Raw genomic sequence first — 17,296 nt, 5'->3', positions numbered from 1 at the left:
CAGCTCACCACTGTTTAGGTCTGATGCTTCCTGAGCGAGGAGTCCTGCAGCTTCTCATCTCCTGCCTTGCACTTTGTCGGATAAAACCTCCATGGCTTCCACTTAAGGGCCAAGGGAAGGGCAATATTTCTTACCTTTTTTCCAACTGCTGCAGCTCAGCAGGTACCTGCTTGAGAGCATAATTTGTTTTACAGAGCATAATTCATTTTATAGAGTATAATTTATAGTGGTATAAATTATATGCTGTACTGGTTTCTAAACTGAAGAGGCATGGATTTGAGAAATGGACCACTCGTTGGATAAAGAACTGGCTGGATGGTCGCACTCAAAGAGTTGGGGTCAATGGCTCAATGTCCAAGGGGAGAGCAGTGACGAGTGGTGTTCCTCAGGCGTCGGTACTGGGACCTGTACTGTTCAATATCTTTGTCGGCGACACGGACAGTGGGGTTGAGTGCACCCTCAGCAAGTTTGCCGATGATATCAAGCTCTTTAGCAAGGTAGACACGCTGGAGGGGAGGGATGCCATCCAGAGGGACCTGGACAGGCTGGAGAGGTGGGCCCAAGCCAACCTCATGCAGTTCAACAAGGCCAAGTGCAAGGTCCTACACCTGGGTTGGGGCAATTCCAAGCACAAATACAGGCTTGGTGGGGAATGGCTGGAGAGCAGCTCTGAGGAGAAGGACCTGAGTGTGCAGATTGATGAGAAGCTCAACATGAGCCAGCAGTGTGCGATCACAGCCCAGAAGGCCAACCGTATCCTGGGCTGCATCAGAAGTGTGGCCAGCAGGTCAAAGGAGGGGATTCTGCCCCTCTACTCCACTCTCATGAGACCCCACCTGGAGTACTGCATCCAGCTCTGGAGTCCCCAACATAAGAAGGACACGGACCTGCTGGAGCGTGTCCAGAGGAGAGCCACAAGGATGATCCAAGGGCTGGAGCACCTCTCCTATGAGGAGAGGCTGAGAGAGTTGGGGGTGTTCAGCCTGGAGAAGAGAAGGGTCTGGGGAGATCTTATGTGGCCCTCCAGTACCTAAAGAGGGCCTACAGGAGATCTGGGGAAGGACTTTTTATTCGGGCATGTAGCGATAGGACGAGGGGAACTGGCTTTAAACTGGAAGAGGTTTAGATTAAACATTAGGAAGAAGTTTTTCCCTTTGAGGGTGGTGAGGCACTGGAACAGGTTGCCCAGAGAGGTTGTTGAGGCCCCATCCCTGGAGGTGTTCAAGGCCAGGCTGGACGTGGCCTTGGGCAACCTGGTCTAGTGAGGGGTGTCCCTCACTAGAGGGCCTATGGTAGGGAGGTTGGAACTTTATGATCTTCAAGGTCATTTCCAACCCAAACCATTCTATGATTCTATGATTTATAGAGCATAACTTATAGAGCATAATTTTGCCAAATGCTAATCTTGAACAAAAAAAAAAAAAAAAAAAAAGGACAAGGTGACTGCTATAAAACAGTCCTGGACACCTCCACCTATTTGCTACTAAGGTCTTGGTCTCTGTGGGTCAAGTTTTACAGGGGAGCATTGCTCTGCTCATTGCTGAGCATCAGCGTCTCGTGACATCCTGACGAGTAGCCCGTGCAGGAGCTGAGAACCCGAATCCTCTTTGCTTCTCAGTCTCTCTCCTTTTTTTATCTACCGCTGCCCCGAGCACCTGTGAGACCAAAGAAGGTCATATACCGTCCTCTACCAGACCACATCCATTTGTGGGAATGGTTTCCTTGCTTTTTTTAAATAAAAAAAGGTGCAAGATGCTTTGCAGATGCGAAGCAGGATGTTGGTGCTTCTAATGATGGAGAAACACGGCTTAGGAGTCTTTCTGACCCCAAAACTCTTGGCAGGCTCCTTCTCCTCCACTACCTTAACAGTCTTTTTATTTTTTTTTCTTTTTTCTTTGTGTTTTTTTTTTTTTCCCTTTTTTTTTCAATTCTTTACCCAGTCAGTCAGCCTGATAGAGCGAGGGAACCCGTCTCGGAGCTTGGAGCAGGTCTGCCGTTGGGCTCACTCGCAGCAACGCTCCGACCCAGAGCATGCCGAGTACCACGACCACGCTGTGTTCCTCACCAGGCAAGATTTTGGTCCCGCAGGTATGCAAGGTACTGTATTTATCTCGATCAGGTATGTGCAGTTTGCTGGGGGAAAGCCAGCGAGGGGAGAGGATTTCTTGCAAACACAGTCTGTTTCTTGGCCAGTAAGGTCCAGAAAAAGGTTATAAAAATGGGTATTTTTTTTTAATATGAAGTAGAAGAAAGAATTAATCCAGTGCATCAACCTGAGTGGATAAAGAAATCGTCTTTATTCATTCTGTCTTTACTTTGCTTTCATGCACCAAAGTGCCCTAAACATTTAAAAAAAAATAAATATGACAAAACCAAACAAAAAAGATGGCATACCACAGGGATTTTCGTGGGCCAGTCAGTCCTTTCTGCCCTCTGGAGGACCTTTAAAACCTGTTTTTACATGGGTTGGTTTCTTGGCCCTCTTAGGACTGGACATAGGAGCATTGAGTAAACTCTGGGCCAAAGAGGAGGTTGGAAGGAGCGATGACAGTCTTCTCACCCTCTTGGTGCAGAGGCTGTGCCAATGTGGTCTGAGAAGTTAGAGATCTAGGCAAAAAATTTTAAAAAAATTGCAGGAGAAGCTTCTGACATTTCACAGCTCCATTAGAAACATGAATGCTTTGGTGGCATCATGAGAAGTGACTTCTCTCAGTTCTCCTGAGCATGCTGCTTCCAAATTGCCACCTCCTCCTTCCCACACTGGTGGCAAGGTCGGAATTTCTCATCAGGAGGCTCCCTTTAATCACATGAACATTCTGGCAATGTCACACTGATTTGTAGCATGAGTCCTTCTGGTGCACATGGGAGGAAGGAGAGACGGAGGAGTCCTGTCCTCGCCTCAATTACCTCCCTGAAAAGGTTCTCCCCGCAGCAGGGGATGAACCACAGGAGACATCCAGCTGGAAGCCCTCTTGAACGTGCTGTTGGCCATCAAAGAGCAGAGCTTGGGTTGTGCCAACAACCTCCTCGCTGAGCTGTTGACCTGCCTTGGGCACCTTGTCTGGAGTCACGGTGGCAGCATGAGTGAAATACCAGCTTTTGTTTCGTTTTTCTAGACCCTTCCTGGCAAAGCGACTGTGTCCAAAAGCGTTGGTGAGAGGACCTTTTTTGGCATGTTGGCAGAAGGGGGAGACTGGCAGAACTTCCCCTTGGTGGGAAGGAGTCATGAGACGGATGGAGTAGCCCTGCTGTAGGGATACTCGTTCCAGCTCCTTCCCCCTTTCCCTGTGGATCTGGGTTGCTGCTTTTCACACGTCTCTGGGCTGGGTGTTTGCTTTCTGCACAAGTCCCCATGGCTGCCGTGTCCTTGCCTGGCTGCGTTGCATGGCACAAGGTGTGGGTGCTCCTCACCCACCGGGAACCGCCCTCTTGTTGGGCTGCTGGAATAGTAACAACTTACTTTTGCCTCTTCTCCTCAAAACGATGTCCTTCTCACTCCATATCATCCCTTTTCAGCTCAGGGCTATATGCAATGGAAGGACCAGACCGTGGCACCTCCAATTCTTGCTCATGGCGTATGTTCACTGGTGGTATCTAAGCGGCTTGCAGAGGTGATGGCAAATACCTGCTGGCTTCTTTAGCCGCTGCTGTAGAGTGTATGTGCCAGTTGGGAAGCATCTGCTCTGCTCATATGTACCCTGAAGCTGAGCTGAAGGCAGAGGTGGTCCTGCCCCAAAGACCCTACAGCCTAAATCAACAAGCTGGGAAAAAGGAAGCCTTTGAGGATGGAGTCCTCCGAGTCGCAGGGACCTGGAGTGGAGCCTAAATGTCAAGCCCATGCTTAGCTTGATGCTTCATCACTCCTTACAGTTGTGTGCCCAATTAGCAATGGAGATGGGGCTGAACCTCTCTCGTTAACTGGCGTGGTCCTTTTAGCCCAGACTATTTCCGTGCTGGCAAGCCAGCCATGCTCCGTCTCCACATCCCTACCAGACACGGCTCGTACCTCCCTCTGTGGTGCATCACCTCCCCTTGGCCAGTAAACCAGACCAGCGTCTGGTCTAGCGCGGCGCTGGTTGAGCTGGATGCAAGTCCTTGCAGAGCGTCACAGTCTTGGTTCTTCTCTGTTGCAGGTCCACGCTGAGCCCTAAGGAGGTTTACAAAAACTTCTCGGTGCTGGCAACAGCCCTGCTCGTGGCATCTCTTGATGGGATGGGAGCAGTCGCGGCTGACGCGGAGTAATTTTGGAAAGCTGATGCAATCGTTGCTTTGGGAATTGGGGGAAGCTGGAAGGCATGGAGGGAAGCTGGAAGGCATGAAGGGAAGGGCCAGGAGGGACAGCTGAGCTGCGCTGCTCTCGCGTGTGGGCTGCAAATAAACCTCTGCCCTTCAAAGAGAAATGCCTCTCGGCGGTGGACAGATGGGTTGTAAATTATTAATTGCTGCTGCTAAAGCCCTGTGTAAAGCAGAAGAGTGCTGTGTCCCTCCACAGCAGGTGGGCACGGAGGGCTTTCTGGCCCAGGCTGGAGGATGCTTTTGCTGTAGATTTAATTTGTTGCCCTGCAATCACCCACGATTGGCCTTTGAGCGGGCTGGTGGTCCACGTAGGAGGTCAGAGAGGCTGAAAGCACGTAGGAGATGTCGATAAAGAAGTCTAAAGTGCATTTGGAGGAAGCGAGAGACTGGCTGGTGTCTTGCTGGTATGGTGAGGACATGCCGCTTCTCCTATGTGCATGTCTGGTGAGCGTTTGCAGGTTGATCTAGTCTTTACCAATTAAGTATTTTCTTAGTAGTCACTTCTTGCCATCGTTCTCTGTGGAGAACCCTTTACTTCTTCCAGTTCTCACTGGGGTCTTAATTATGAGAGACCAGTGTCTGCGGTCCCAAGCATCCACATTTTCATGTTCCTGTGTCCCACCTCCTGTCCAGACATCCAGAGCCTCTTTGGTTGGGAATTTGAGCCATTTTCATCCTAGACAAAATATATTTGTTCTCTCCTTGTCCAGAAAACTTTCCAGATCTTCGCTTTCTTGTGGAAAGTTTCATGGCTGGGGGGGGGGGGGGGAAGTCTTTTAAAGTGATTTATCCAGGATTTGACTCATCACTCTATGGTTAAACCCAATTATCTGGTTCCGTCTCTCAAGCTCTTAGTTTGGCCTATTACCTTTTGCTTTCCTTTTGACTACAGTGCCCATTGAGCACATCGTTTCTCCGCTCTTTTTCTTAAGGTGTTTTAGTTTATTTGTTCATTGGGGTAAGTCTCGTTGCCCACTTGAACGTGGGGAAGATGAAAATCAAACGCTTCCTCTAGTAGATAAAACCTGGAGTGTATTTATTGAAGCTGCTTTGATTTATTGAAGCTGCTTTGAAGATCCTTGTCATTGTGGGAGGTTTCTCTGAGGTTTCGTGGTGCTTTGCAGGCAGAAGTGAACTCGCTCTGCCCGTAATGAGAATCGGGTATTTATTTAATCTTGGGCTTTTTGCTCAGCCGCTTGGGTTCACCCGACCTCCTTCGCTTGGAGCACAGGCAAAAATGCACCCATCGCTTCCCACAAAATACCGTGTGGGTGAGCCCTTCGAAGGTTTGTGTCTGGGCTTGTTTTGAAAAATTAAATTATTATGACGGGAGAAGTTTCCTTTACAAGTTCCAGTGCAGGTGGACACCCTGGAAAATCTCCGCTCAGCTGATAGAAATACTGACGGGAAACACTCACCCCAAACCCCCTTGGTTTTGCGTTATGCCCTGGGTGAGGGTGACTACTAGCTGTCTAGTGGTGCAGCAGCAACCCGTCCCTTGTCCCATCAGGCGTTTGATCCACTCAGTGCGCCCGCAAAGTCAACTACTGTTGATTTTAGGGCAGAGCTGCAGGAAACCTTTCATTTTTCGCTTTAATCTCTTGTCCTTGCCCAGCTGCGTTCAGGAATTAAGCTGAGTACCATCGCATCCTTTCCTCTCCACCCTCTTCCAGGGCAATTAGTCACGAGTCCGCTGGTGCGGAGCAAGCGGCCCACGAGGATGGGCATGTTTGGGCTCTGTGGACGCCGTGTTTTGGCCAGGGTGCGTGCAGGAGGGCAGGTATAGGTGCGTGAATCCACCTTCAGCTCATCAGCATCCGTCTCCTGCTGCAGCTCAGCCTCCCTCTTGGCTCACTGAGCTTTCCTCTTGGAGCATCCCTGTCCCCAGGGCAGAGTTATCCAGCATGGTCCTGCCCTGCTTTTTTCCTCTCGGACCTGTAAGTCCTTCCTTCACTAACTTCCTTTCCCTTGATGCCAAAAAGGGTCAGTCTTTGAAAAAAAAAAATAAATTAAAATATATGTATATATATATATAAAAAAAAGCATTGGAAAGTAAATTCTAGAAGGTGTCAAGGAATTAATGGAATTGGGCAGAAATAATGTGAAGGGGGGGGAGGGGGAAGGAAAATAAAACCAAAACGGAGATGAGGCATTGCTGAATGGGTGGGGGGAAGGCTTCCCTGCCCGCAGCTGCCCCACTGCACTGCACTTGATCGAGGGCTGGGGGCTGGGGAGGTGCATGGTCCTCCCCGGCTCTGTCTGGCGGGGGGTGTCCCCCCTTGCCTGGGGCTGGCGCGGGTGCATGTGCGGGTGCATCGTGGGGGGGTCCCCCAGAGCCTGCGGTGAGCGAGGCTGTATTTTCGGCTCGGGGGGGTGGGGCACCTCATGCCTTTTGTTCTTCTCTCTTCCTTTCTTCTTTATTCTTTTTTTTTTTTTTTTTTTAATGAAGAAGAACGCGGGGGGATGCCGTTTCTGGGCTGGGAGGAGGTGGTCACCGATAAAGCACCCGTGGGTCCCTTGGCTGCCCTCTCGCCACCCAAGGTGCCTTGGCACGAGGGCAGAGAGATGCTGGCGAGCCTTGGCGTAACCTCAGCCTGGTTTTGGCAGCCAGGATGGTCGTACTGGTGACCAAGTCCTTGGGCTGCCATCCAAGGGACCTGGGCAGCTCCTCCTCCTCAGCACCTTCCTCTTCTTTTTCTCCTCCTGTTGCAGGGAAGCCTCGTGCGGAGCTGGGCCCCCCCTCTTAATTTTGCCTGCACTTGCCTTGTGCCAGACCTCTGCTAGGAGGAGGACCCAGGAGAAGGGCAGGAGGCTTCACAGCTCCTTGTCCGTCCCACGGCTGTGAGCGATGTGTGGATGCTGGTGGGCATCACCGGCGAGACAGGAGTTTTTGAAGGCGACCAGCTCTGCCTCCAGCTGGCCAGGCTGCAGTTTTGGGGTGTTTGGTTTTTTTTTTTTATTTTTCGTTTCCCCCCCCCTCTCAAAGGTTTTCTCTCTCCTCTCTTCCTCTCTCTTTCCCTTCTCACTTGTCCCAGGCTACGCACCAGTGACGGGGATGTGCCACCCGCTCCGCAGCTGCACCCTCAACCACGAAGATGGCTTCTCCTCGGCGTTCGTTGTCGCCCATGAGACTGGCCACGTGTAAGTCACAGGGACAGAGCTGGCTGTCCCCTCTGGTGGCTTTTCCCCTTCCTCCGGTGGTGTGGTGGGGGCAGCATCACCGCGGTGGTGGTGGGACAAGCATGGTGGTGCCTCTTTCTTTGCAAAGGGGACTTTCTACTGGTGCAGGTGTATGGACTGCCGAGGAATAAATGGGTAAATACCCCAGGAACCCGACTTTACGCCGGCTTTTCCCACCAGGTTAGGCATGGAACATGATGGCCAGGGCAACCGCTGCGCCGACGAGACCAGCATGGGGAGCATCATGGCGCCGCTGGTCCAGGCCGCCTTCCACCGCTACCACTGGTCCCGCTGCAGCAAGCAGGAGCTCAACCGCTACATTCAGTAGGTTGATTTTAACCGGGGGGGGGGGCACACAGGACACACAACGTTCTCTCTTTGGATGGTGAAGCTGCTGCGTGAAGCAAGAGGTGGACAGGTCCCCGTTGGGATTGCTTGTTTTGGCCAGAATAGCAAAAAATGGTCTTTGGGAGGTTATTTTCCCTTTTTCTTCTACTAACAGTGGTGGTTCCTTGCATGAGTCTGAATTGGGTTTGGGCTGTGGAAGCTGGAGGCAAATAAGAGCTTGATAAAAGCTGGAGTTGTCAATGGAGCAGCAGTTTGCAGAAGCTCAGCGCCGGTGGAGCCCAGATCCAGATCCCAAATATTCTTGCCGTTTGCTTTGGGCAACCTGTGTGGGTTTCCCCTTTAGGCTATAAAACATTGTGTGGAAACAGGCCGGGAGCTTTCCGTGCGTCGGGGCCGAGATGAGGAGCAGGAAAGCCAGGGGCGGTAGGGGCACCCACTAGCGCCCAGGCACTCTGTCCCCAAGGGAGTTACAGGCAGCGGAGGGATGCTTGTCCTTGGGGGACTCTGCACCGTTGGTCTTTGCTGGGAACATGTTTTCCAGCGGTGGGTGGTTAGCGTCAGCGCCAAGATGGTTCAGAGTTCTCAATATCTGGATCTGGAGAGAGGGCTGGAGGTGAGGGAAGGGGCGAAGGAGGGACGTCCTTCTTGCCTGACTCTGCTTTGCCTCTGCCCTGCGTCTCTGCAGCTCCTACGACTGCCTCCTGGATGACCCCTTTGAGCACCAGTGGCCCACCTTACCCGAGCTGCCGGGCATTAACTACTCCATGGACGAGCAGTGCCGATTCGACTTCGGCGTGGGCTACAAAACGTGCACGGCGGTGAGTACGGAGCCAATACAGGTTGCGTGCCTCTGTTGCCCCAAACCCTCCGAGACCCCCATCCAACTTCTGCGGGGACGAGGAGGGACCTCCCCGCTGCTGTCCCGTCCCAGCCCAGCTCCTCTGTGCTCCCCAGTTCCGCACCTTCGACCCCTGCAAGCAGCTGTGGTGCAGCCACCCGGACAACCCCTACTTCTGCAAGACCAAGAAGGGGCCACCCTTGGATGGGACCGAGTGCTCTCCGGGCAAGGTAGGGGCTGGTCCTGCCTGATCCTCCCTCCGGAGGGGACGGGGACACCCTCGAGGGCAGCAGGCTGTGGGATGCCCAGTTTCTAGCCAGCATTGCTCCTTGTTTTCCCCAGGTTGTGCTCAGATGAGGACTTTGTTGGTCTTCTGGTCTGCTTCTGCAGAGGAGCAAGATGTCACCTGGCAAAAGAGTGGTGATGTCATTGCACATCCAACCCCGTGATGTCATCAGGCTTTTACTTTAGGCTCTCTTAGCGTGCCTGTTAGCACAGCATGAAAGCATGGATATGCTGGAAAAGCTGCTGGCCAGTGTAGTTTTTGGGTGGTTCTTTGCCTGGGCGTAAAATATCCAACAACTTCTGATGAGTTTCTGTATAAATCCCAGCAGTCTCGGTGAAGATGCAGCCTCCTCGAGTGCTCAAATGGTGGTTCACCAAAAAGCTTCCAAAATGAGGCTTTTTTTGGAATCGTGTACGGATGCGTTACGCATCATGCTGGCACATGGCTCCAGAGGACTGCAACATCTGGACTGGGAAGGTCCTTCCTTCATGTCCTTCCCCAGGGCTGGAGTTAGACCCTGGGTCTGGGTGCCCATGGGGTGACACCACAGCTTCATGCCTGGGAAGAGGTGCGGAGCTCTGGATTTCATTTACCGAAACGCCGGGCAGCTTGCTGCTCTGCTCCTTGCCAAATTTTGGGTTCATCCCCACCCTGTGCCAGCGGGGAGACATCCCCAGGGCTGATCCAGTCCCAGACCCAGGTATAAATCAGTGCCCGCTCGAAGATCCACATGGATGGGTAGGGAGAGGTAGTCTGACTGGAGGGAGAAAAGCAGTCCAGGAACTCAAAAACTGTTAGGGAAAGAAAATCAAAGCAAAAACAACGGGCTGTTTTCGTAGCGCTGTGGGTGTAGGAGGGCTCTCTTTGCTGGTGCCAAGCACTTTGGAAGGGGCATGCGAGGAGCTCACCCCTCTTTTCTCCTCCCTTCCAGTGGTGCTTCAAAGGTCACTGCATCTGGAAGACCTCGGAGCAGCCCTACAGCCAGGACGGCAGCTGGAGCTCCTGGTCCAAGTTCGGCTCGTGCTCCAGGACCTGTGGGGGAGGCGTGCGCTCTCGCAGCCGGAACTGTGACAACCCGCCGTACGTTTGGCCCTCCTTTTTAGTAGGGGTAAAACTGGAAGTGGCCGAGAGCCAGAGGTTCCTCACTCTTCTCCTTGTGCAGGGTCAGCAGGGATGGGGACATCTGCTCCTGCCTGGGCTATGCCATGCATATAAGCTCTCCAGGGAGACCTTATAGCCACTTTCCAGTGTCTGAAGAAGGCCTACAAGAAAGCTGGAGAGGGACATTTTACAAGGGCATGTAGTGATAGGATGAGGGGGAATGGCTTTAAAATGGAAGAGGGGAGATTTTGATGAGATATCAGGAAGAAATTCTTTCCTGTGAGGGTGGTGAGCCCCTGGCACAGGTTGCCCTGAGAAGCTGTGGCTGCCCCATCCCTGGAGGTGTTCAAGGCCAGGTTGGATGGGGCTTGGAGCAACCTGGGCTGGTGGGAGGTGTCCCTGCCCAGGGCAGGGGGGTTGGAACTAGATGGTCTTTAAGGTCCCTTCCAACCCAAACCATTCTATGATTTGTGTGCTGAGCTGCATTGTGTTTGGGCAGCATCCCCCTTGCCCTGATGCTCTTTTAACCCACCGGCTTTATTTTCCAGCCCGGCGTACGGTGGGCGCCACTGCCCGGGAGCCACCTACGAGTACCAAGTGTGCAACGCTGAGGAGTGCCCAGGGCCCTACCAGGATTTCCGTGCCCAGCAATGCTCCAAGCGCAACTCCTACTACACCCACCAGAACAGCAAGCACGCCTGGCTTCCCTACGAGCATCATGACGGTGAGCGGCGGTGGGTCCTAGTAGCCAAATTTCCCCCTCTCCCAGAGGAGGAGGTCATGGTGATGCACTGGTGGCCATCACCATGGCTGGGCTGGGAGCCAGGTCCGGCCACCTGGCTCGGTGTTCCTCACGCACGCGGCCAAGCGTCTTCTCTCCTTGTGGCGTCACATCGTGTGTCCCATCCCATTGCCTTCTCTTAATTTCATCGAGTCTTCTGGGCAAAAGCGCCAGCTCTGGAGCAGCGAACAGACATGGCCGAATACGGCGCGTGATTAGCCTGGGCTTTGGGTGGGAATCCGGCTGTGCTCGGGGAGACAAGCTGAGACGGGTTTCTATTTTCAGTCACCCTAACGTGTTTCCACAAACCCATTCCCCCGCCCCCCCTCTTTTTCCCCTTTACGTTTTATTTTGCTGCAGATGCTCAGAAGTGTGAGCTGATTTGCCAGTCCGAGGGAACGGGGGACGTGGTGTTCATGAATCAGGTGGTTCACGACGGTACCCGGTGCAGCTACCGAGACCCCTACAGCATCTGCGTCCGGGGCGAGTGCGTGGTGAGGAGCTGATGGCTGCTGCGTGACCGTCCCTGTCCCTTACCTGTCCAGGAGAGAGCTTGTGCATCCCCTTGACCCAATACCCCTCGGGGACACATGTCTTAGTCCAGGGACCGACCCCTGTATGCAGCAATGGGCTACAGGGATGGTGGAGCGATGGGACGGGCTGCAGGAACATAACCCTGTTCTTGTCTTCTCTTCCCTGTGGGTGACAGCACGTTGGCTGCGACAAGGAGGTTGGCTCCCTGAAGCAGGATGACAAGTGCGGGGTCTGTGGGGGGGACAACTCCCACTGCCGGACGGTGAAGGGCACGCTGGCCAAGACCCCCAAGCAGCCGGGTGAGCGGGCTGGACGGGTTTGGGGGCGGATTCGGTCAGGGTCAGCTGGATTCACACATGGGTGCATGTCTGGGTGGAGCAAACCTGCTCTTTCTCTTCCCTCCATCCATCCTTCCTCCACTCCTGCAGGTGTTTTGAAGATGTTTGAGATTCCGGCCGGGGCCAGGCACCTTCAGATAGAAGAGGTGGAACCAGCATCCCACAGCATCGGTGAGTACGCCATAGTTCACCTCTCCCTTCACCCACTACCTCTTTCTTGGGCCTGTTCTGACAATTCCCACCCAAAGGATCTTCTTTGGATCACTCCAGTCCTTCGAAGGCAGTGACCAGAGGAAATGACGTTGAAATACCTCCTTTCTCCTCCAGCTGTTAAGAATCAAGCCACGGGTAACTTCATCCTTAACACCAAGGGCAAAGAAGCCAAAAGCCAAGTGTTCATCGAGATGGGCTTGGAGTGGGAATACACCATTGAACACGGCAAGGAGAGCCTGAAGACCAACGGTCCTCTGCATGAGGCCATCAGCGTTTTGGTAAGCCTGGCTGATGCGTCCTTCGGGCGCATCGGGGATGACTGTTGCCCAGAGGTACAGGGAGAAGAGGTGGTCTGAGACAGGAGGTAGGAGGTGATGGAAGGATTTTGGTGGTGGTAGGGCATAGGGCATGGCATTAAACCCAGGGAAATGAGCGAGCCAAATGGAAGGGGCAATGAGCTGCAGGCAAGAATGGCGCAAGGACGCATCGCTTGGGTGTTTGCCTTTGAATCCATTTGTACTTTGCTCTGTGCAGCAACTGCTTATGACTGCACATCTCATTTTAGTTATGCTGATATTTGGGGGAGTTAGGGATTGAGTTCCCTGGGTGCCCACGGGAGGGTAGGTCCGCATTCCCACCCATCACCGCAGCTGATGCTGGTTTTGGGTGTAGACTGCGGTCCTGCAGGTCAGAGGAGAGGCCAAGGGCATGCCACCCAAGGCCGAAGTTGCGATGTTTGGGCGCTGTTTTTCTCCACAACTGGAGAGGAGGTATGTTCCCGAAGGGTGGACTCTGTGTTCAGAGCCCACCTAGTCGTATTGGAGGTAGTAATGGGGTTTGTTTCTCCTACTCTTGTGCTTACCGTACCATGTGGCCATTCTTTTGGTTTGGGGTTTTTTTTTTTTTTTTTTGCTTTGATGGCCTCCTCTTCCCTTCCCTCTCCCATGGCATCATTCCTTCCTCTCTTTCCCCCTCTCCGATTGTCCTCTCTCTGCCTGCAGGTCATCCCTCAGGAGGAGGAGGCGAGGAGCAGCCTGATGTACAGGTACATCATCCATGAAGACCTGCTGCCCATGATCGGAAACAACAACGTCCTGCTTGAGGAGATGGATTCCTACGAGTGGGCTCTCAAGAGCTGGTCTCAGTGCTCCAAGGCATGCGGAGGAGGTAGCTTTCCCTTCGTAGCAGGCTACAGCGTGGGCTTGGAAGGATGCTTGGGTGTGTTGGGCAGTGTGTGAGCCCTTTGGGGCATCTCTGGCTTGGAAATGCACGGATGCCATTTGAAGTCGTTTCTCCCCAAGATGGCAGGTGGCAAGGCTTTAGAGCTAGACCTGGTACTGCGTGGAGGCCTGGCTTTCTCCTTCACACCCGTACCCATGTTCTTTGCGCCTTTGTAATTTGGGGGATCTACCACGTGGGAACACGAGCGTTGAAAACCACTATTGCAGAGCAGTTTAGGAGAGCGTTTTAGACAGATTTCTTATGAAAACAGGCTTATGCGATCATGTGTGCATACCTTTGTCTATCCGTGTACCTTCTATGAGTTTTGAATTCGTTGGCTGCTTTGAACCCCGTTTGAGCCGACGGGTAGTGATTTGGCAGATGACTGCACGGAGATAGGTGTGGACGCACCCGTAAGTGCTGTGTTGGAGGGCAGGTAGCACAGGTGAGCTCCTGGCAGAGTTATCGCTGGATTTTTCCCTCTGCGAGGAAGCACATGTGGGGTGTCCGGCACCCACACGAGCATCCTCTGCAAGCCTGGATGAAGCACCGCTTGGGTCCCACCTGGGCAGTGACATCCGAGCACACGTGTCCCGGTAGGGATGCAGGACAGGGATGGGGTGAGGAGCGGGTGGGACCCCCGCACCTATACTCTGCATCCCCCTCCAGGCATCCAGTACACCAAGTACGGCTGCCGGCGGAAAAGTGACAACCGGATGGTGCACAGAAACTTCTGCGACAACGGCAAGAAGCCGAAGCCGATCCGGCGGCGCTGTAACCTCCAGGAGTGCTCCCAACCAACGTAAGTGCCCCCCTCCCGCCATTACCCGGCGCGAGATGCTCTCATCCCCTATGATATAGGTATATAAATACCTATGGGGGTGTGTTGGGAGCGCGCCGGCTGCTTCCCAAGCGCGGGCGTCTCCTCTAACGCCTCCCCCCATCTCTGTCCCCCTCGGCAGCTGGGTGGCCGAGGAGTGGGGCGCCTGCAGCAAGTCCTGCGGCAAGCTGGGGGTGCAGGCGCGGGCGGTGCAGTGCGTGCAGCGCCTGCAGGACGGCACCAACCGCACTTTGCACACCAAGTACTGCCCCGGGCAGCGGCCCGAGACGCGCCGGCCGTGCAGCCGCCTGCCCTGCCCCGCACAGTGGAGGACGGGTGCCTGGTCGGAGGTGAGATGGAGAACCCCAAGGAGGGGCGGGGGGGGCGGGGAGGAAGCACCCCCCCACACACCCCAAGCTGGGGCTGCATGGTTGGGTTGGGATGAAGGGGGTATAGGGGATGGGAGTGAAGTCATAGTGCTTATAGAGGTGGAGATAAGGGTAGAAGCGTTGGTGATGTTTTCACCGAGGTTTTGGGGGAAACTCAAAGTTAGGTGGGGAATAGCATCCCTGGGCATCCCAGCGGAGAGCGGAGGAAGGGGGGAGATTGCGGGAGAGGGGGAGAGGAAGTCCGTATTAGAAAGCAATACCCACCTCGGGAGTTGTCACCTTACAGCCCTTTCCAGTCCCTAAATGGGCTACAGGAAAGCTGGGGGGGGGCTCTTGATCAGGGAGTGGAGTGACAGGATGAGGGGTAACGGTTTTATACTGAGAGAGGGGAGATTTTGATGAGATATCAGGAAGAAATTTTTCACTGTGAGGGTGGTGAGGCACTGGCCCTGGTTGCCCAGAGAAGCTGTGGCTGCCCCATCCCTGGAGGTGTTCAAGGCCAGGTTGGACGGGGCTTGGAGCAACCTGGGCTGGTGGGAGGTGTCCCTGCCCATGGTCGGAACTAGATGAACTTCAAGGTCCCTTCCAACCTAAGCCATTCTATGATCTGCAAATCCCCCTCCGGGGTGGCTGTCAGGGTGTGCCAGCTCCCCCCACCCCATGACTGACCGTCTGTCCGTCCGGGCGCAGTGCTCGGCGAGCTGCGGGGAAGGCGTCCAGCAGCGGCAGGTGGTTTGCAAAGGCAGCGAGAGTGGCGGGCGATGCGAGGGCGACAAGCCGGAGGCCGTCCAGGGCTGCCACGTGGCCCTCTGCCCGGGTGAGAGGAGGAGGAGGTGGTGGCACTTGGGGTGGGGGACACGCTGGTGGGGACCAACCCTCTCTCATGCCTCCAGCCCATCTCCGCTGCAGAGGGATGTTGGCAAAGCATCCTGGTTGAACATCCCTGATGCTGCTGGCAGAGAAAGGGTTAAACGCCAGCTGAAATATTGCGCTTTTTGGGTCTTGGCCCTGATATTTGCTGTAGATGGGTTTTCTGGCGGTTTGGGGATGCAATGAGCTGAGGGTATGATGGAGATGGACATCCTGGAGTTCGTCTTGGGGGAGGGGGGGGAGGTTTGGGTGGCCTAAGTGCTGGGCCAACTGAGAGCTCCCCATGGGACCTCGTTTTTAAGGAGATCCCTTAAAAAAAAAAAAAACACAAAACCCATCCACCACCAAAACCCCCACCTGAGGTATTTCAAGTGCCCCCAACCTCCCGTGGTGGCTAGGCATCGTGGCGGTCTCTCCGCAGGGAAGCTCTCTGGCATCACCGCCAGCACCGGTGACCACGGCACACCCAAAGGGCAGCGGGTGCCCCAGGATGGACCCAAAAACCCTGTTAGCAAGATCTCCTCCAGTAAGTGTCCCCGCTCGGGTAAAGGCGACGCTTCCTGGGATAACCCTCTGGAGGGCTTCTGCAGCTCCCCGTGGGAAGCACAGGTGGTTCGGAGGGTGGATGCGCATCCAGCAGCGGTTTTGGGGAGTTTTACCCTCCGCTGCTGCATCCCCGCCGCCTCCGCTTGCCAAACCTGCCGCTCGGTTGCCATCTCGTGGATTGCGGGATCTTGCAGTTCCCACTGCCTTTTGGCTGGGCACCACCTCGCGCTGCCTTCGCCCTCCCGGGTTGTTTCCTTTTTACTGTGAACTTTTTTTCCAGCCTCCCGTGTTTAGCCGAGCGGGGAGATGGCTTTTGCCCCTTGCTCCAAGCCAAGGGGGTTGCTTAGGGGGCTTCGTACCTGGGGCGGGATGCAGCACGGTGTGATTTAAAGATGCTGGTTTGGAGCATCCTTTGTATGTCCCCATACAAGCATTGCCAAAATTGCAAAGAGCTATAGCCGGGGGCACCCCATGTCCCTTGGGACCATCAGGAAGGTGCGGGGGTGGTACCCTAATGCCGCCCTCATCCTTCACGTTGTCTGACGGTGCCCTGTCCCTCTCCAGGGGAGCCGTGCCTCGGGGACAAGTCCATCTTCTGCCAGATGGAGGTCCTGGCCCGCTACTGCTCCATCCCCGGCTACAACAAGCTCTGCTGCGAGTCCTGTGGCAAGAAAGCCTCCTCCGCCACTGGCTCACCCCCGGCCACCGGCCCCGGTGCTCTCCCGGGAACCTCCGCTCCCAGCCCTGCTCCGCCGCTCTCCCCCGACCCCACTGCCCCTACCCGGGGGGGACCCAGTGGGGACCCCAGCCCAGCTCCTCAGACCAGCGGAGGGGTGCCCGGCAGCGGTGCTTTCCCCGGGGGGCTGCCGGCCCCGAGCGAGCCGGGCAGGGGCCAGGCAACCAGGTAACCCTCTTGGGACCACCTCGCCGTGGGGCAGGGGGGAGCATTTTCCCCTCCTTCCCTCCTTCTCCTCCTTCCCCTCATTTTTTCCTCTCCCCCCCTCCCCCACACTTTCCAGCGATGGTTTTCACGGGTGGCACCAAGGGGGTTTGGAAGCGACCCGGCTGACCCAGAAATTCTTGGGGAAACCACTTTTCTCATAGTCCCCCCCGTCCTCCTGGCTGTGGCATGGTTGGTTTTTTTTTTTTTTTTTTGATGGCACTCCAGAAAAAAGGTGAAAAGGAGAAGGAAAAAAAAAAAAAAAAAGCGACGGCGGTTTGGCTGCGGGTAACCACGATGGGCTGCTTCCTTCCAAGGTGCTAAAAAGATATATTTTTTTTTTTTTTTTTGGGAGGGGGAGACCTTTAATGTTGCTTTTTCCTTCTCCTTGCCCCAAACGGCAACACAAGATGTGCTGGAGAAGGAGGGTCGTGGCTCAGCGGTTCAGCCCCGGAGCTCGGAGCTTGGGGGTATCAGTGGGAGGATGCTGGGAAGCCGGAGGGGGAGGGCAAGCAGGAGGAGGGAGGCGGCGAAGAGCAGGGGGAAATGTCGGGAAATGGCCAAACTGCTGTCCCTGTTGGGGTAGAGAGTTTGG

The 17,296-nt window shown here is 54.6% G+C and overlaps 1 protein-coding gene across 1 annotated transcript in view; it reads left to right on the top strand.

The window, feature by feature from the left end:
• ADAMTS14 (ADAM metallopeptidase with thrombospondin type 1 motif 14) overlaps positions 1-16,669 on the top strand; it is a gene marked incomplete at both ends in the record, with an annotated part of 36,058 nt that extends 19,389 nt beyond the window's left edge. The window contains 17 exons of the mRNA XM_082486295.1: positions 1,941-2,097; positions 7,332-7,437; positions 7,657-7,800; positions 8,510-8,642; positions 8,779-8,892; positions 9,880-10,028; positions 10,598-10,773; positions 11,191-11,324; positions 11,540-11,663; positions 11,793-11,873; positions 12,030-12,193; positions 12,917-13,082; positions 13,806-13,938; positions 14,099-14,306; positions 15,036-15,162; positions 15,637-15,741; positions 16,326-16,669. Of these exons, the coding sequence (XP_082342421.1) occupies positions 1,941-2,097; positions 7,332-7,437; positions 7,657-7,800; positions 8,510-8,642; positions 8,779-8,892; positions 9,880-10,028; positions 10,598-10,773; positions 11,191-11,324; positions 11,540-11,663; positions 11,793-11,873; positions 12,030-12,193; positions 12,917-13,082; positions 13,806-13,938; positions 14,099-14,306; positions 15,036-15,162; positions 15,637-15,741; positions 16,326-16,669 (2,565 nt within the window). The remainder of the gene's footprint in view (positions 1-1,940; positions 2,098-7,331; positions 7,438-7,656; positions 7,801-8,509; positions 8,643-8,778; positions 8,893-9,879; positions 10,029-10,597; positions 10,774-11,190; positions 11,325-11,539; positions 11,664-11,792; positions 11,874-12,029; positions 12,194-12,916; positions 13,083-13,805; positions 13,939-14,098; positions 14,307-15,035; positions 15,163-15,636; positions 15,742-16,325) is intronic.
• Positions 16,670-17,296: the final 627 nt, after the last annotated feature.

Source organism: Vanellus vanellus, assembly GCF_965231255.1.
Source record: "Vanellus vanellus genome assembly, chromosome: 7".
NCBI lineage: Eukaryota > Metazoa > Chordata > Aves > Charadriiformes > Charadriidae > Vanellus > Vanellus vanellus.
This window is presented reverse-complemented; position numbering and strand designations above follow the sequence as displayed.